The 19,704-nt window shown below is 32.5% G+C and overlaps 1 protein-coding gene across 1 annotated transcript in view; it reads right to left on the bottom strand.

The window, feature by feature from the left end:
• The window catches only part of LOC123656080 (phosphatidate phosphatase LPIN3), a 40,664-nt gene extending 21,472 nt beyond the window's left edge, over positions 1-19,192 (bottom strand). Inside the window, exons 1-2 of the mRNA XM_045591805.1 lie at positions 18,986-19,192; positions 14,331-14,672 (exon numbers count right to left, since the gene is read on the bottom strand). Coding sequence (XP_045447761.1) covers positions 14,331-14,519 — 189 coding nt within the window. The 5' untranslated portion in view covers positions 14,520-14,672; positions 18,986-19,192. The remainder of the gene's footprint in view (positions 1-14,330; positions 14,673-18,985) is intronic.
• Between the last annotated feature and the right edge of the window lie 512 nt (positions 19,193-19,704).

Raw genomic sequence — 19,704 nt, 5'->3', positions numbered from 1 at the left:
GCTGAGCCCGCAAACGTTGTTTTGCCATAATATATGTTATTAACCCCCTCAAACTCCCCCCTTATGAGGGTTTTTTTATATATCTACACAATACACACACGTTATGAAAAATAGATGTTGGCCGATTCTTAGACCTAACCGGTAGGCGCACAAAATTTCATAAAAATTGGTTCAGCCGTTTCGGAGGAGTATTGTAACTAACATTGTGACACGAGAATTTTATATATAAGAAGATTTATTACAGATAATAATATTACATATGTATGTGTGTGTATTTTAATATTAATTGTTGATTGTTAAAGTGTTGTATACAATAGTGTTAAGTAATGAAAATAAAATAAGGTGACAAAAAAGGTAAGATTTACTTGTTTTCTTTTATTATATGAAATCTAAAACACCTAAATTTGTTTTAATAATTTTTGTCCAGAAAGAACAGGCGAAAATCATCACCGTTTAACTCAAAGGGGCGGAATCACAAATAGTAATAGGTCCATCTTTTAAAAAGTTATTAAAAATTAAAATTACAGCATGCTAAACCGCGAGTAACATCTACCAATATTTATAATATTATCTGAATTTAAGTAAGTCATTAGGACGAACGTTAACAAACTTTAAATTTTTCTTGTTGCACCTCTTCAAATTTCTTTAGATGCTTTTATTACATGCTTTAAACAAAAAATAATTAAAAAACTAAATTAATTATATTGTATTTTATTAAATGTAATTATCGACCCAAGATTCTTATCTTCATATCTTCATATGATATTCAATGACAAAATGTTTTTGATTATATTTACTGACTTTAAAAATTTAAAAAACTTATGTTTTCGGATGGTAACATTTTTATTATTTTTTAAACATACAAACGTGTACCGATATTTACGAAGTTCCTTTTTGTTTGAAAATGTTCCTATACGTTGACTGTCTTTCTAATAAACTCCACAAACAATGTGTAATTTGTAGTGTCATGGTTGTTTAAAAAAACGTATTACAATACAAAAGATACATTTGTTTAATGTCATAGATTTCAAATTTTTGTATCGTACCAAAATTGTAAGCATATCAACTACGATATCCTCTTATTTCTCCCTAGAAGACAAAGTATAGATTAAAGATTACAGGAAATTGATCCAGGGGTTAGAATAAAATGTTAAACGTGAATTTTTTTTTAATAAATAGTACTAGTAGTGCCTAACAACAAATAAAATTTTTGCATATCTGTAATTTTCCGACTGACCCTGCTTCTGGCGAGGACGATTACTCCGAGCCGGGCTCAGACGGAGAAGGGGAAAATACTCGCACGCACGGTCGGGGAACGGATTCTATTCTCTGTATGATTTACTTCATACAAAAAGTTACGTGCCATGTAATATATGCATATGGCGTGTTTAAAATCCCAGATTTAGTATCATTACTAACATTAGCACGGTTCTCATGCTGTGAGTGACGATATTCATAGAAAATACATAATGAAATTAGTGTTATAGTTCAGTTATTAGTAAAAAAAGTGTAAAAAGGTATTGGTCTTGAGTATTATCATTTAAAGTGTTTATTAGATCGTCTTTTTTAAAAATAGCAAGTGGCCTCATGAAGACAAAATATTTGTGCCAAATTTTTCATACAATTCTCGTATTGAAAATTGTAGTCCACGTTGGCAATACTCCAGTTTTCACCGTGAATCACATATAGCTATCTTATTTTGGCAAAATATTTGTAATTGTTGTTTTTTAACAGAACAAACAAAACATGTAACAACACAAACATGTAGTTAGGTACGTCTAGTCAGATAAACATAATAAAACTGTAGTAGAACCAAATGTTTCCATCAACCAAATAATAGTATTCTCTATGAGTAGGAGAAATTTTAAATTAAGCGTAATTGAATTACACATAAAGGTAAATTTTATTTTCAAGGCGGTGCAGTTTTAGAAGCTTATTCCGTTAACTCGCAACCGTTTCAAAAATATAACTTCTATAATACTCAGAATTCTAGACGTACTTTGACCTCTCCCACAGAGTTACTAACTGGCCATTCTACACACACGAGCCTCTAACGCCAATATTGCAGACATGCAGTTAGAAGTAGGTATAACACAAGTTTCGTGTCATCTTTACGAAACGCGTGAAATCATATGACGACAACTGCATTCGTCATTTCCTTTGCAATCTTCAAAAGGAATTTATTAATAGCAATCGTGTATTGCTAACTGGTTACTCTAACGTAATTAATAATTTCATGTAGATCCATATTTACATTTTTTTCAATGAAAATAAATAGGTTAATAGAATTTTTTTTACATTAATACCAAAACATAAAATCTATACAAATAAATAAAATTGGAGTGTCTGTTTGTAATAGTAAAATAACCGCTTTTTACTAAATCCATATGTATACGCGGTACATATACCAAAATAACATTTTTAAAATTTTTGTCTGTTTGTCTGTTTGTTCCGGCTAATCTCTGAAACGGCTGGACCGATTTTGACGGGACTTTCATTGGCAGATAGCTGATGTAATAAGGAGTAACTTAGGCTACTTTTATTTTAAAAATGTATTTATTTTGTAACTCTGCGAACTTAACAATATATTTTTATAATTCCACGCAGATGAAATCGCGGGCACAGCTAGTAATAAATAGAAGTATTGGACAGCGCATATAAACATATTGTTAAGATTTACCTTTCAGATTTGAAAATTATATTTTTAAATCTAGTTAAAAAAGAATTTCCTTAGAAAAAGGATATCATAGACTAATAAATTATTATACATTTCTTTAAGCAATTCGATAAATATAAAATACTTTGCGTTCCGAAATAAAGCAAATTGACACAAAATTAGGTTTAAAAGTTTAAAACATTCGTATTCATTGATATAAATAAAATATAATATGGAAACTAAGTAATAAAACTAAGGTTTTTTTTCCATTAATGGTTTCTTATTTATTTATTTTTCGTATTATTACATTAACGCCATTTAATCTATGATTTAATTTCATTCACAAGAGTAATGTAAATAAAAGAAAATAACCAGTCGTCACAAAAGCTTTGAAACGTTTAGAATACTAATGAGTTCATCGTAAAAGTTGAAGCCTAGAAGCCAAGAATTATTTATACGTCTTCCGTAAAATGGTGTTATTATTTTCCACTGATTTTAAATGCAGCTATAAATAGTTTATATAGCATTTATTTATCTTTGTAAAAAATCATACAATCCTACAGAAAAATAGCGAATGAAATATTTAGATCAAGCTAAACATTGTTTTACTGGAACTCTATTACTTATTTTTTTCAGTTTATTTCATTTATATTATTGTTTTCTAATGTTTACGCGAATTTTACTTATTATAATGAAACAACTTTTTCTGATTTTATTGCGGTTTATTATGTTATTTAGATGACCCACGTTTCCGATACTTTACAGCAACCATGGTCATGAAAAAAGTTGTTTCATTTATACTATTTATTTATACTTTATTGCAAACTTACAAGAACATTAAAAAAAAGAGAAAAAAAAAACATACTGAATAAAGTGCAAAGGCAGTCTTATCACTGATAGTGATTTCTTACAGACAGCCCGTCTATAAAAGAAACATTTGTAACATAACAGGCACACACACGGTGCAATTTACACGCATAAGACTCATATATACAGCATATACAATTCACCAAAAACTATATTCACATATACTTACATATTACTTATGTTTAAATAACTATGATAATTGATATTTTTTGAATATTCTATAGTCTGTTTTTTTTTTTTAACAAACGAGTAATGAGTAATTGAGTATGTCTCTCGCATATTTCAGATATTGACAGAGTGAAATAGATCATCGTTAAGGGTGGGGGCAACGCCTTTGTTCCTGTTTTGAAATTGTAAAGACCCGTTCATATTGGATAGTTCTAAAATTTACTGTAGAGAAAATCAAATTATTTTTATATTTATATAAATAATTTCATAAATAAATAACAATAAAACAATATGACATTTCATAAATAAGTAACAATATAATAATAATACAACTGAGGTATGAGGAGAACACAGCAGGTAATTTCCTGCTCAAAATATGGAGCAGTCAGCAGCCCGACTGGGGTAGTACCTCGACCTTACAGAAGATTACAGCTCAAGAATACTGTTTTCAAGTAGTGCTGTGTTCGTGTTGGTGAGTAAGGCAACCAGAGTTCCTGGGAGGAATTGGGGATAGAGTCGGCAACAGGTTTGCGTTGATTCTGGTTTTGCAGATGTCTATAAGCTACGGTAATCGCTTACCATCAGGTGAGCCGTACGCTTGTTTGCCGAGCTAGTTACATTAATAATTGTGTTTGCTCGCAAACGAAAAAAAAACCGACTTCAATTACATCGACAAGTAATACAACGTAGATCGACGAAAAAATAGTCAATGAACTACGCGTGATCAAAGATTACTCAAAAAGTAGTTATCAGATCTCGATAAAATTTATATGTGACCACATGATAAACATCAGCTTTCGAATAAATTAAAAATTATCAAAATCGGTACACCCAGTAAAAAGTTATTACGGATTTTCGAGAGTTTCCCTCGATTTCTCTGGGATCCCATCATCAGATCCTGGTTTCCTTATCACGGTACCAAACTAAGGATATCCCCTTTCCAACAAAAAAAAGAATTACCAAAATCGGTACATCCAGTAGAAAGTTATGCGGTATAATACAACGTAGGTCGACGAAAAAAGCGTCAAGTAAAAACGCATTATTAGATATAACTCGAAAAGTAGTTGTTAGATCTCAAATAAATTTAAATGGGACCAATTGGCACACACCACCTTTCGATTAAAACAAAATTTGTCAAAATCGGTCTATCCGGTCAAAAGTTCTGATGTAACATACATAAAAAAAAAAAAAAAAATACAATCGAATTGAGAACCTCCTCCTTTTTTCGAAGTCGGTTAAAAAAATGGTATAGTATAAATATATTATGCACATCGCTTCAGCCTATAATATCCCACTACTGGGAATAGGCCTCTTTCTCCATGTAGGAGAACGATCAGAGCTTAATCCACCACGCTGCTCCAATTCGGGTTGGCGGATATATTCCCTACTATGAGTAACGATCGCTAATCAGGTGTACATGATAATAACCGGGACCGACAGCTTAACGTGCTCTCCGAGGCACGGTGGGGAGACCCACAAGCACTGCACAAAATATTATGCACAAGAACTTATAAATAATTTAATCTATAATCTATAATCTTCTATAATATATATAAAAGCGAAAGGTCACTCACTCATCACGAAATCTCCGAAACTATAACAGCTACAAACTTGAAATTTGGCAAGTAGGCTCCTTATAAGACGTAGACATCCGCTAAGAACGGATTTTACGAAACTCGACCCCTAAGGGGGTAAAACGGGGGTTGCAAGTTTGTATGAAAGTCCTATATTTTTGAAGTAAGAGACTTGAAATTTAAAATGTATTCTCTATAGATGGTGAAAAGGTGTCCAAATAATGTATTTTTAGAAATCAACTCCCTTTTGGGGTTAAAACGGGGGATGGTAGGTTGACTCACTCATCACCAAATCTCCGAAACTATAATACCTACAAACTTGAAATTTGGCAGGTAAGTTTCTTATAGGGCGTAGACATTCGCTAGGAACAGATTTTACGAAACTTGACCCCTAAGGGGATAAAACGGGGGTTGGAAGTTTATATGACAGTCCTATGTTTTTTAAGTAAGAGACTTGAAATTTAAAATGTATGCTCTATAGATGGTGAGGACGTGTCCAAATAATGTATCTTTAGAAATCAATTCCCTTTTGGGGTTAAAACGGGGGATGGTAGGTTGAGTCACTCATCACGAAATCTCCGAAACTGTAACACCTCCAAACTTGAAATTTGGCAGGTAAGTTTCTTATAAGGCGTAGACATTCGCTAGGAACAGATTTTACGAAACTTGACCCCTAAGGGTATAAAACGGGGGTTGGAAGTTTATATGACAGTCCTATGTTTTTTAAGTAAGAGACTTGAAATTTAAAATGTATGCTTATAGATGGTGAGGACGTGTTCAAATAATGCATCGTAATCTATATAGAGAGGTAGATTATAGTTAGTAGACGTCCGCTAAGAATGGATTTTGCGATATTCCACCGCTAAGGGGGTTAATTTGGGGTTGATAGTTTGTATGAAACATATACAACAGCTGTAATTGTATTTATGTATATATATGTGTATGTATGTATGTATGTACGTATGTATGTATTTATGTATGTGTTTATGTGTGTATGTATGTATGTAAATAAGTAAATATATTCAAACGTTTATGTCTCAATTTGTACACCTACACTGATACAATACCATCTCCTCTGCCCCTAGGTTGCCTGAAAGTGATCGCTTTTTAGCGATAAGGCCGCCCTTTGTGCCTGATGATACTCTGTTTAAGTCCATAATATGTATTATTTCTGTTTTGGTGTACAATAAAGTGTATTGTCATGTTATGTTACGTTATAAGTTCGTCGATAGGTTATTTATACTGCAGCCTAAAAATAAAACTAAGAATGTGGTGTATAGAGAGGTTTTATAAAAACAACTATTAAATTATACTACATTGTGCCTTTTAAAAAATTACTCAGTGTAATAAGTATTTCAAGTAACTGAAATAAAAAAAATGCGTTAAACATCTTAATAGTAATGCATATCTTCATAACCACGCGGATGTAGTCGCGGGCAACAGTTAGTGTATTATAAAACAATGCCCCCAAAAGTGTATGTGATCGATTTCCTCAAAATCTACCGAACGGGTTTTCATGCGGTTCAAGAGGAAGGTTTACGGAACGGCTAAGACGATTTTGATGAGAGTTTCACTGGAAATTTGTCGGGAAAACTTTGTGATACACTGATTTCAACGCGGGCGAAGCCGCGGGCACAGCTAGTCTAATATATACAATTCTCGTGTCGCGGGATTTGTAGTTAAACTCCTCCGAAACGGCTTGACCGATTCTCATGAAATTTTGTGTGCATATTGGGTAGGTCTGAAAATCGAACAACATCTATTTTTCATCCCCCTAAATGTTAAGGGTAGTCCACCCCTATTTTTGTTTAATTTTTAGATAATTTATTTACTTTATATTTTATTATGATTTGGCGTTGAAAAATACATACAACCCTAAATTTTCACCCTTCTACCACCAACCCCTATTTTTAAATAGCGTTTAGCGGCAAGACAACTTTTGCCGAGTCAGCTAGTTATTTTATAATTCTTGTAATCTTAAAAATTATTGTCATCACTTCCTTCTGATGAACTTTCTGCAGACATGTGAATAATAAACTGCTCTAACATATTTTTATATAAATGTTGACTTCGTACATCTTTTTTCGATCTTAGTTATATTATAAATTTTTATCTATAATATAAAAATGAGTCGCTGAATGTGTTGCTAAGCGCAAAACTCGAGAACGGTTGGACCGATTTCGCTAATTATTTTTTTTAAATATTCCTTGAAGTACGAGGATGGTTCTTACGGAGAGAAAAAATTCTAAAAAAAAAAATTAAATTTCCTGAAAAAGTCTAAAACAACACTTTTCTATACTCCCATACAAAAGATTTGTGATAATACTTAAAAGTCACTGTTAGGCGATACGAAGTTCGCCGGGTCAGCTAGTTATTTTATAAATTTTGTCATTTGCCGTCAAATAGGCCTTCACTTGAGGCCAAACAAGCTCAATTAGGTTTAGCTCATAGTGATACGGTGGCAAACGTATGACGCGACGATTTGTGGACTTAGTCATCTCATCTAGGACAAATTTTTCAAAGCGATCTTTGTTTTTTAACTAAATCCAAAAGTTGCAACTTTAACACTGCTACGTCACAAGCAATATTTTTTGACGGTAGCCATTTAATAATGTCTTGTTTACGAGATGAAGTTGTTGGTGATTTGTCAAGTTTTCGAGAATGATACGGTGCATTATCTAAAACAATAACTTTACTCTTATCCAATTTTGGTAAAACGTCTTGAAATTATTTTTTTAATAAATACATATTATTCTTAAAACTATATCAGTTTAATCTATAATAATTCGAAACTGTTCACTTTTTGAAAGCGCCGTTTTTTAAACCATAACCTAACCTCTTACATGTTAACGTCTAGTCTATTGTAATGGACAAGTTCTGTGAGTTTGATAATTATAACAATTTAATGTGCCTATTATCACGAGTTTATAACACCAAAAGTCATCAGTGTACGCTAAGTTCGAACGCCCATACAAAAATTGGCCATGTCATTTCATAGTTCTTGAGTACACTGTTTTTTTTTTTTTTTTTTTTTCAATTTTTGGCCAATACATAACAAATACATTTTAATTTGAAATTTAAGTACCACGAAAACCTCGCGGGTTTATCTGGGTACAGGGAGTCACTCAGTTAATTCAGTTTATTTTTGTAAAAAATATTTTTTTAAACGTGATTTGGTTTTCGTGGTACTCTTATACATTTCTTGCAGTTCTCTGGGCAGTTCGTTAATATATTCGGGTATTAAGTAGTCGTCAGTTCTCTTTCCATACTTATTGTTAGTTTTTGGTAGGTGATATTTAAGGTTTGAATCAAGTTTACGTAAGCCTATAGGTCTTAGTTTTTCATTTAACAAGGTTGTATTATTAATTTGGGTTAGAACAGAAAATTTAACTTTATCATATATATTCATAACATTACAATGACGAAAGAGCTGACTATAGTTGTTCTTATAATTATTAAGTATGCGTTTAGGTACAATTGTTTTTAATAATCTTAACTGTAAATTGTAAATATTTTCCAAGTTTGATCTGCAGGATCTACCGTAACTACTGACACCGTAATCGATAACCGAGTCAGCCAAGGCCACGTATAGGAGCCGCAGTGTCTGGTATGGTAATTTGGCTTTGAGTATACTTAGTTTGCTTAATAAGGATCTTAATTTTGTGCACACGTGATCTATATGCGGGCCCCAAGTAAATCTGTCATCGATTATTAAGCCTATGTACATATGTGTTTTCACTTGTTCAATATTTTCACACGAACAATTTAGACTGCATGAGGAGTGCATGTTCGAAATATATTTTGTAAAATACAGACAGACAGGCAACCTTGCGCCGATGTTCTAGACTTTGTAGTCTAGAGTTAACCAGTGGTTCTTCACCGATGGGTCTCCTGGTGCGTCGATGCACAGAATCCAAAGCAGCAAGCTGGTACTTGGCAGAGTCATCCCATAAGTGGCTGCAGTACTCCATACACGATCGAACTTGTGCTTGGTACAGAGTAAGAAGCTGTTCCGGTGTGAAGTACTGCCTGACTTTATTGAGGATACCAAGTTTCTTACCAGCAGTTTTTGCTTATATATATAATTTTTTATATCTCATTGGTGGTTATCATATTGATCTGACACGCTCGAGTATTTTTTAAGGTCGATTTTTTTTTTACTATTCTGATCGGCTGCTCTAGACGCACCACCCTATATTGGGGGATCTTCAACAAAGTGCGAAGTGAGGGGGGTCGGGTTTTCCTTTCTCCACGCGGAGGACGGGGTGGGCGGGTTCGCTCGCTCGCTCTAAGGCGCGCAAGGCATGCCGGCCGGATAACGCTGGGCTCCCTGCGGGGCTGCTCGGTGCGTCCCTCACCTGCACCTGGACCTCGTCTCCCTCCTGCAGAAGGCGGAGGGATTGACTTGGCAAGGTGAGCATCCCTTCCGTAGGGGCCGAAACCGTCACCGATCACCGTCGTGCGGCGTGGTAGTGTGCGAAAGCGATCCCATGGCGTCCCCACTAAGGTGTCGGCGCGTCGGAAAACACGTTGCGGTTTTTAGTCAGTAAAAGTCTGACACCCCTCTGGTGGTTTCGCGCCGGAGGGTGTGTTTATGAGGATTTTATCCACATTAAAAAAAGGGATCAAAAATATATTTCAAAAGAATCGGTCACACTAATTGTAGTCGAGATATTGTATCAATGGGGCTATAGAAATGAAAAGTAAACAAAATAATTGTGTTTGCTCGCAAACGAAAAAAAAACCGACTTCAATTACATCGACGAGTAATACAACGTAGATCGACGAAAAAATAGTCAAGTAACAACGCATTATCAAAGATTACTCAAAAAGTATTTATCAGATTTCGATGAAATTTAAATGTGACCACATGATAAACATCGGCTTTCGATTAAATTAAAAATCATTATAATCGGTACACCCAATAAGTTATTGCGGATTTTCAAGAAGTTCCCTCGATTTCTCTGGGATCCTATCATCAGATCCTGGTTTCCTTATCATGGTACTAAACTAGGGATATCTTCTTTCCAACAAAAAAAGAATTATTAAAATCGGTACACCTAGTAAAAAGTTATTGCGGATTTTCAAGAGTTTCCCTCGATTTCTCTAGGATCCCATCATCAGATCCTGGTTTCCTTATCATGGTACTAAACTTGGGATATCTCCTTTCCAACAAAAAAAGAATTATCAAAATTGGTACATCCAGTAGAAAGTTATGCGGTATAATACAACGTAGGTCGACGAAAAAAGCGTCAAGTAAAAACGCATTATTAGATATAGCTCGAAAAGTAGTTGTTAGATCTCAAATAAATTTAAATGGGACCAATTGGCACACACCACCTTTCGATTAAAAGAAAATTTAATATATAGGATTTTTATTTTTGTGTTACCCACATTAGGAATTCTAAACATTTTTGAATATCATATCAAAAATTGACCGCTCCAGCGGGGTTCGAACCCGCGTCTCCGACTTGCCGTGTCGGCGCTCTAGCCAATTAAGCTATGGAACGATGCACCCGATCGAGCGAAATTTTCGATATGATAATTTTTAATTTTCGGTTTAAGCGAACCGACTCGAGCGGGTGCATCGTTCCATAGCTTAATTGGCTAGAGCGCCGACACGGCAAGTCGGAGACGCGGGTTCGAACCCCGCTGGAGCGGTCAATTTTTGATATGATATTCAAAAATGTTTAGAATTCCTAATGTGGGTAACACAAAAATAAAAATCCTATATATTAAAAATAGCACGGTGTCGTCTCCTGTCAAAGATTTTCATTGTAATATGAAACTTTGAATAGTTACGGGTTTCTGTAAAGAGCTCACTATAGACGGCGCCACGGTTCGCTTAAACCGAAAATTAAAAATTATCATATCGAAAATTTCGCTCGAGCGGGTGCATCGTTCCATAGCTTAATTGGCTAGAGCGCCGACACGGCAAGTCGGAGACGCGGGTTCGAACCCCGCTGGAGCGGTCAATTTTTGATATGATATTCAAAAATAAAAGAAAATTTGTCGAAATCGTTCCACACGGGCAAAAGTTCTGATGTAACATACATTAAAAAAAAAAAAAAAAAAAATACAGTCGAATTGAGAACCTCCTCCTTTTTTGGAAGTCGGTTAAAAATACAGTGTGCACATGCGACTTACCTACTAGGAAATGACAAGTTTCGAATTGTTCATAAAAAACGTTACTGTTGTTAAAATCAACGCCGAACTTATATTTTTACTACCTACCTTTTAAACATTTAATTTATTTTTAAAGAATACTCATATTATAATGTTGTATAGATTATTAAAAAATGTAATCAAGAGATAAATGTAAAGTCATTTGAGTACCAATGACTGTCATAAAAGGTTTTAATTTTTTTTGGAAGTGTTGCATCCATTTTATATTTTTGCACTTTTTGGTAGTAATACATACATTATATATATATATATAAATATTTTGTGATTGTACCTTTGAAATACAAACATGATTTTTTTTCTTTAAATAGTAAATGCGATATAAAACTTCTATAAAAATTTAATGTAGACTAATATTTCTTCTAATGAATAGTTATGGTTTCATGAGAAAAAGGAAAAAAAGGATTAGATTTGGACGGCGCCTTTTTAATTTAATACGCAAATCTAGTTTAAGTATTATTATCTAAGATAATCATATAAAATATATTTCATAACGAATCGTAAATCAAATATATATGCGAGTAGATAAATTAATAATATACTATATCTGGTTACGTAAGTTATTCAATGTTGTTGTGTGTTAAGAGATAAACATTAAGTTAACAAGCCTTGAATTTTAAATATTTTGCGCAGTGAACATGATTAATTTATTCATCTAAATGTGCGTCAGCAAGACTTCAAAATACCGATTAATTAAATAGACAATTTTTAATAATTTAAATTAACAATTTACGTAAAACAGTGTTAAAATTTTTATTGTTTTATGTGGTGTAATATTCTAAAGCTAAAATTTAATTGCATAATTTAATTTTATGAAATTACTAGAAACCCGCCCCGGCTTCGTACGGGTGCAATTTTAATACTAAATATACTACAGAATGTCTTTAATTATAGTGTGAAGCTAGCTTACAGCATGGTCATTATTAACATAATAACAATAACATTCAAATATGCGTCGTTAGATTACGCGTTGTTACAGAATGCGTTGAAGAAATAAAGGTTCACTGCTCGTTCCCGCAGGTGATAGCGTGATAATATGTAGCCTATATGTTGACCCGGCTTCTTAATAATATTCGTGCCAAATTTGAAGTAAATCCATGCGGTACTTTTTGAGTTTATCCCGGACATACATACAGACAAACAGACAAACAAATACAAACAAATAAAAACCAAACCATATTTTTGGCTTCGGTATTGATTGTAGATCACACCCCAAGTATTCTTTAAAAAAAAAAATCGATGTACAGTTTTGACTTTCCTACCATTTTATTATATGTAATCTGTATAGATATATTTTAGATAGAAATAAAAAAAATTACTACTACCATTACATGAATCAGTAATACAACGTAGGTAGACGAAAAAATAGTCAAGTGAATACGCGTTATCTAAGCTTATTCAATAAGTAGCCATCTAATCTCGATCAAATTTAAATGGGATCACAAAACAAGCATCAACTTTCGATTAAAACAAGAATAATCAAAATCGGCACATTCAGTAAAAAGTTCTAAGATAAAAGGACAATCGCTCAGCTGCTCATGTAGCGTCATGTTTTATAGCCTATTAAAACGGTATTTAAGATTTTTAAAAGGTATAGTGTTGTTTCAGTGTGTTTAACCGACTTTAAAAAAGGACGTCATAACTTTTTACTGGGTGTACCGATTTTGATAATTCTCCCATTTAAATTTGGTCGAAATTTGACGAGTACTTTTACTAATAATATAAGACTGAAGAGTTTGTTTGAAAAATTGACAGTGTTAGATAGCCTATTTAACTAGGCTATAAGCTAGATATATAGAAGGCTATAGGCTATATATCATCACGATAAGACCAATGAGAGCGGAGCACTAATAAAGAATGTTACAAGAGTGTATTTTTTTTCCTTTTGAGAGCCTCCGCTGCGTGAGGTGCGTAAACAGTTAAAGATTCGCATAAATCATGTATGACAGAATTATTCCCCTTTAAGTTCTAAAAAAAAGTTCATGACACATAATTATGTCATCTTTTAAAGTTGGCTCACTATAACCTTTTTTATCCTAACCAACTTTGTTCTAAAAAAATGCATTATTTGCGGAAAGTGTTTTTATAAACATTATATTAATCCTTATCCAAATATAATAGGTTATTCATCACAAGTATTTAATTTAAAACAAAATAGCCCTTTATATCATTCGATTACAATGAAAATCAGCAATCGCAGTTTTAAAATAACATCGCATCAAAATAATGGCATTTTTCCTCATAACGCGTGTTAAACCGCGGAGCACAGCTTGTTCCTATCAATGCATATTTCATTAATTGTTAAACCGACTACCTACGTCGTATTACTTGTCGATATTGTATTTGAAGACGGTTTTTTTTTTTCGTTAGTAGTAACAGTATATTAGTATATATAATAAAAAAAACTAAGCAGCTATTCAAAGTGTTTAAAAATAATCAACAAGTAATACCGTATTGACCCACATTTTGAATAACGACGCAGCACATAGTGTGGTAACATGATATCAAAAATATATTTAGCTATGTGAAAATCGGTTCTTACATAAGTTTTTGATTTAAAAATATAATTTAGGTTTAGATTTAATTTAACAATAATGTTAGACCATGTTCAACGTCGATTAGAAGTGATTTCTGAACATTATGATTTATTAAATATTAATTTAAAACATAACTCGATGCCTAAAACATAAGTACCTGTAATTTCAAGTCTGCCAATGCCAAGTACATACCTGTTAGTAATTTGAAATTGTAGTCTTTTGTTTCATTCTAATAACGTAGCATTATTTAGGTACACTTCAGTGTAAGAAAAAACTTTATGAATAATGAGTTTAAATAAAAAAACCATGAGAAATAAAATGATAAGTAAAAAAATATATATTCACCACTTTAAACCTGGAACGCAGAACACCAAGTTTTCCGAAGCGAACGTGGAAGGGCGAGCAGGTGAAGCTGCCATCGGGTTGTTCCACTACTACAACGTCTATAGCCCCCGTCAGCGTTGCACTATTTATCTCATTGTAAAATTCGTAAAAGTTCGCGAAGAATTTACCAATATAGTTCATAGAAGACATGGCTGTCACTTGTACACACTTTCACAGTCCACAGAAACTTTGATTAGTAACTTAACTAAATTACGTCTTTAAAGTCCTTGTTAAAATTTAAAGCAAAGGATTCACCAATTTTACCCCATGTCGAATTCAGGCAATTTCATTCAAGCAAGGTACCTGTAAGGACAGATAAAAAAATTAAAAAATATGCACTTACTTTAAAATTTTACAATTTAACTATTGAGAATATTATAAAAGAAAATTTAATAATATACTATTTAACTATTATGTTTACAATATTTTGGCAAAGTAAAAATACTTGCTTTGGTTACGATAATAATTATTTTTGCAATCACCGATTACATTTCATGACGAACAAAGACATGTTACGTAAAAACAATATTAAAGGTTATTGCATTTACATGACTAATGACACATACCTAGTATTTCTCATTATACTGTCGATTATATAAAGTCGATATGTTTATTTTCTTTATACAACTTATATACAGTCGATATGTTATTTTTTTTTATACCACTAAGTCGACAAACAAACTCACGGCTTACCTGATGGTAAGCGGTCACCGTACCCCCTCCCACTCCCCCCAAGAGCTCTGGTCACCTTACTTACCAACAGGAACAGAATACTGGAATACTGCTTGAAAGCAGCTATGAGCTATGATCATTCGTAAGGTCGATGTTTTTCCCCTAGTCAGGCTTCTCCAGATTTTCAGCAGAATATTTCCTGCTGTGCTATAATATATAATTGTATACAATTTTACTTTTTTGTTATAAACTGAAAATGCATTCATTGAAGATTAGCCGACTGTAATCCAGTACAAGTTCGGAAAAGATTGAGGGATGAAAGGAGTTTAGTATGAACTTGCTCAGAAAAATTTCCAATTTTTTGCCAACTGTTTAAGTTACTTTCAAATTTAGTTGTACAATACTTATTATATTAGTAGAAGTAGGTTACACGACGTAAATATTAAGTACCTTAATACATAAAACAAAAATTACGAGTATGTGGTGTCATGGGACACCTGGAAGGAACGAAGTTCCCACCTTGATTTTTTTTTTAATTTTGTTGTTTGGTTTTTATTAAGTATGTAAAAGAATTTATGAAATTTTATTATTTTAGAAAATAACGAATACCGTAAAATAAAATAAATCAAATGAAATAATAATAATAATTCAAACTATTAAGTGAAATAAAAAAACACATGGCTTTATTTATTTTTGTCGACAGTATAAAATTACATAATTTAAAAAAAAGTTTACTAGTAATATTTTAGTTTTACAAACGTCCTATTATGCAGTCGTGTGACTGATATTACGTCACTTCCGTTATATATTTTTCTTACGGTTTTAGTATGTCATTTTTTTCAGTTCGCTCGCCCAGCCAAATGTCAAGCCTGCCGTAAGGAACTTCATTCCAAAAATAGCATGGTATCGTCTCCTGTCAAAGATTTTCATTGTAATATGAAACTTTGAATAGTTACGGGTTTCTGTAAAAAAACTCTCTATAGACGGCGCCTCGGTTCGATTAAACCGAAAATAAAATCATCATATCAAAAATTTCGATCTAGCGGGCACATCATTCCATAGATTAATTGGCTAGAGCGCCGACACGGTCAGTCGGAGACGCAGGTTCGATCCCCGCTGGAACGGTCAATTTTTGATATGATATTCAAAAACGTAATATGATACAGTCGTGTGACTGATATTACGTCACTTCCGTTATATATTTTCCTTACGGTTTTAGTCTCACATTTTTCTCAGTTTGGTCGCCTGCCGTAAGCAACTTCGTTCCAATTATAGTCTTGTTTAATATTATGAAAGATTTTTAAAGTAACATCACACGTTAGTCACATAAAACAATAACAAAAAAAAACTACTGTAATTTATATCTTGTTATATTTTATAAGGCCACGATATCCGGGAACTCGTAATAAAGCACGACTGCGTTATCAGTATTGATAATTTTAATAATTAACGAGTCAAAGTACTGAATGCACTAAAACTGTGTTGAAATTTCAAAGAGATTACAAAGAATTAAGTGACTAGCAAGGTAAAAAAAATTATAATAATAATAATACTTTATTTCAGACTAGATTTTAAGTCCATATTGGGTTAGTACAACAAAACAACATTTAGAATAAAAAACAAAGCAAAATTAAATTAAAAAATTAATGAGTAAAAATAAAATTAAATTAAAAGTAAAATCAAAAATCAAAAAATTCAAAAGATTCCAAGATGGTGTTAGTAGGCAAAAAAAAAACAGAAAATTAAGAAAATAAAAAAAAAATATGAAATAAAAAAGAGTTCAATTATTTTTTTCTTTATCGAAAATGTTTTTAATTTTCTCAAATTTTACTGCCATGTTAAATTGTTATACTCGTAGGTACGGAAGTCCATGACATTGATCACGGTTTGGCACGCGGTCATACACAGTGGTCGTGTTGACGGCCACTAGAGAACTCTGCCCCCATCTACTACATAATTATGTATATGTATGTGTATTGTATTATTGTGTCGCATGTCATATGAGTGTGTAATAATATATACCATACAGTTTTATGCTCATACTAACAACAAAGAAAATTAACTATCTATAATACATATTTTATTCTATGTTCTATTTCTACGTAAACGGAATGAGCGTTCGCAGTAATGTAATTGTGTAAGTTTCTAGATAGCCTGAAACTATACAAATGCATATAATATTACGAATTTATTTTTAAATTAAATACGTAGAACGTAATACTATCCATCTCTCTCATCATATTGTCTTAAAATTAAGAAACTACCGAGAGCTTGTGCGAATAAAAAACATTTGAACTGAGTAAAATGGGTTAGCAATAATTGTGTTTGTTCGCAAACGAAAAAAAAACCGACTTCAATTACATCGACGAGTAATACAACGTAGATCGATGAAAAAATAGTCAAGTAACTACGCGTTATCAAAGATTACTCAAAAAGTAGTTATCAGATCTCAATAAAATTTATATGTGACCACATGATAAATATCAGCTATCGATTAAGTTAAAAATTATCAAAATCGGTATACCCAGTAAAAAGTTATTGCGGATTTTCAAGAAGTTCCCTCGATTTCTCTGGGATTCCATCATCAGATCCTGGTTTCCTTATCATGGTACTAAATTTGAGATATCTCCTTTCCAACAAAAAAAGAATTATCAAAATCGGTACATCCAGTAGAAAGTTATGCGGTATAACACAACGTAGGTCGACGAAAAAAGCGTCAAGTAAAAACGCATTATTAGATATAACTCGAAAAGTAGTTGTTAGATCTCAAATAAATTTAAATGGGACCAATTGGCACACACAACCTTTGGATTAAAATAAAATTTGTCGAAATCGGTCCACACGGTCAAAAGTTCTGATGTAACATACATAAAAAAAAAAAGTACAGTCGAATTGAGAACCTCCTCCTTTTTTGGAAGTCGGTTAAAAATCGGGTTGCTTGAGGTTTTTATTTTTTACTAGTTTTTTTTTTACTATGAAACTAACAAGTATTATACCATTTTACAATAATGATTAAATGCGCAAACTTTTAATGGCACTTAGGCACCAAGGCACTTTAGTACATTTTTTTAAAAGGAGGGCCTTTCAAAGTCGACAAATTTTGAAAATCTTAATTCTAGAAAACTTGGGGCAATTGTTTCATTATTTTTAACACTCGTATTTTTTTATTTAAATAGCCAGTTCTTATATTTTATTATGTCGGTAAAATCGAAAAATACTATTCATATTTTATAAATATGTAATTCGTATTTAAATATGATTTTCAAAAAACACGATTTACTAAAAATACCGAGCTAAGCTCGGTCACCCAGATACTAGACTTAAAATTTTGACAGGATATTACATTTTACACGTTTTTTATTAGCTTCACCTTTATGTTTGTATGTTTATAACCGACTCCTTTGGACTTCAGTTTGACCCACTTCAAACGTTCCGATTCCATTTAAACTTAGTAGACTTATCAATGACCGATGACAATACACTAATTTGATATTATTTTCTACTTTTTAGTTTGGTTTATTTATAAAAGCGTTTTTTAGTTTTTTTTTTAAACTCAGTATTATTTATTTACTCAAGATTGAACAATGTAATAGTATCGCTTTAAATACAAAAGTTCTAGGGGAACGGTTTTTTAGCTACAACGAAGATGGACCGAGTAAATCTAGAAAAACATAATTGTAAACAAAATCCTTGAAACAAGTGTACATCCTACCAAAATGTTTTAATTCATACGTACTTATTTTACATTTTTGTATTACAATTACAAACTTAGAAAAAATAATAAACGTTTTAATTATAAACACTTCCCAAATAAGTAAAAAAAAATTCGGTAGTTAATATATATACACTTAGTAAATAATTAAATGTATGTGATTATTAACATAATTATAATAATTATCATTTATAAATAAAATATAATTAATAGTCTTGTTGATAAAACGTACCTGAATCCAAAGTGATCTGAATAAATATAGTAACAAAACACTTATCAAAATGTTCGTCAATAATTAAATGTGCGAATTCGCGCACGACTCAGTGAGACTAGCGAAATTCAAACGAACGCGTGCTAAGAGGACCGAGTATACTTTTACACTGCTGATGCTCAATGAACATGGTGGGTGCGTCGGTAAACGATAGCTACAAAACGATTATTTCATGACGTCGACATCGTCTGACGATGAGCGTACACATTGAAAATACACATTCAGACACGGTGCAGTAGTGTGTGTTATAGGTGCTTGGCGCTTCACGCAACGTGTTTATCGTATGTTGTGGCGTGATATCACACCACTCATTGCGAAAGTACATTTTGGTGTCCCACAAAAATGCTCGCCTCGTAGCCTCGTGTCACAGGGATACCAGTTCAATAAAATACGTCAAGAAAAATATGTGATTTTTTTTTCATATTAGTTTGTTAAAACAATAACCGTCAACTGTGGCATCATTATCATATTTTTTGACATTTTATAAATTTATTTAAGTATGGAGCTAGCTGTTTAGGTGTTTTCTTTAGCAATCGATAAAAGAAGTTTGTATCTTGTTATTCAACGATTGAAAAATGCTAAATTCCACATAGATACATTACAGCGTCCAAAAATGTAGTCTAGGTATATTTGACACAATTTTGGCGACTTTACCTAAGCTACAGTTTTTAAAGAAAACT

This window comes from Melitaea cinxia, chromosome 1 (assembly GCF_905220565.1).
Source record: "Melitaea cinxia chromosome 1, ilMelCinx1.1, whole genome shotgun sequence".
NCBI lineage: Eukaryota > Metazoa > Arthropoda > Insecta > Lepidoptera > Nymphalidae > Melitaea > Melitaea cinxia.
Note: the sequence above shows the minus strand (reverse complement) of the source record. Positions and strands in the feature narration are given on the sequence as shown.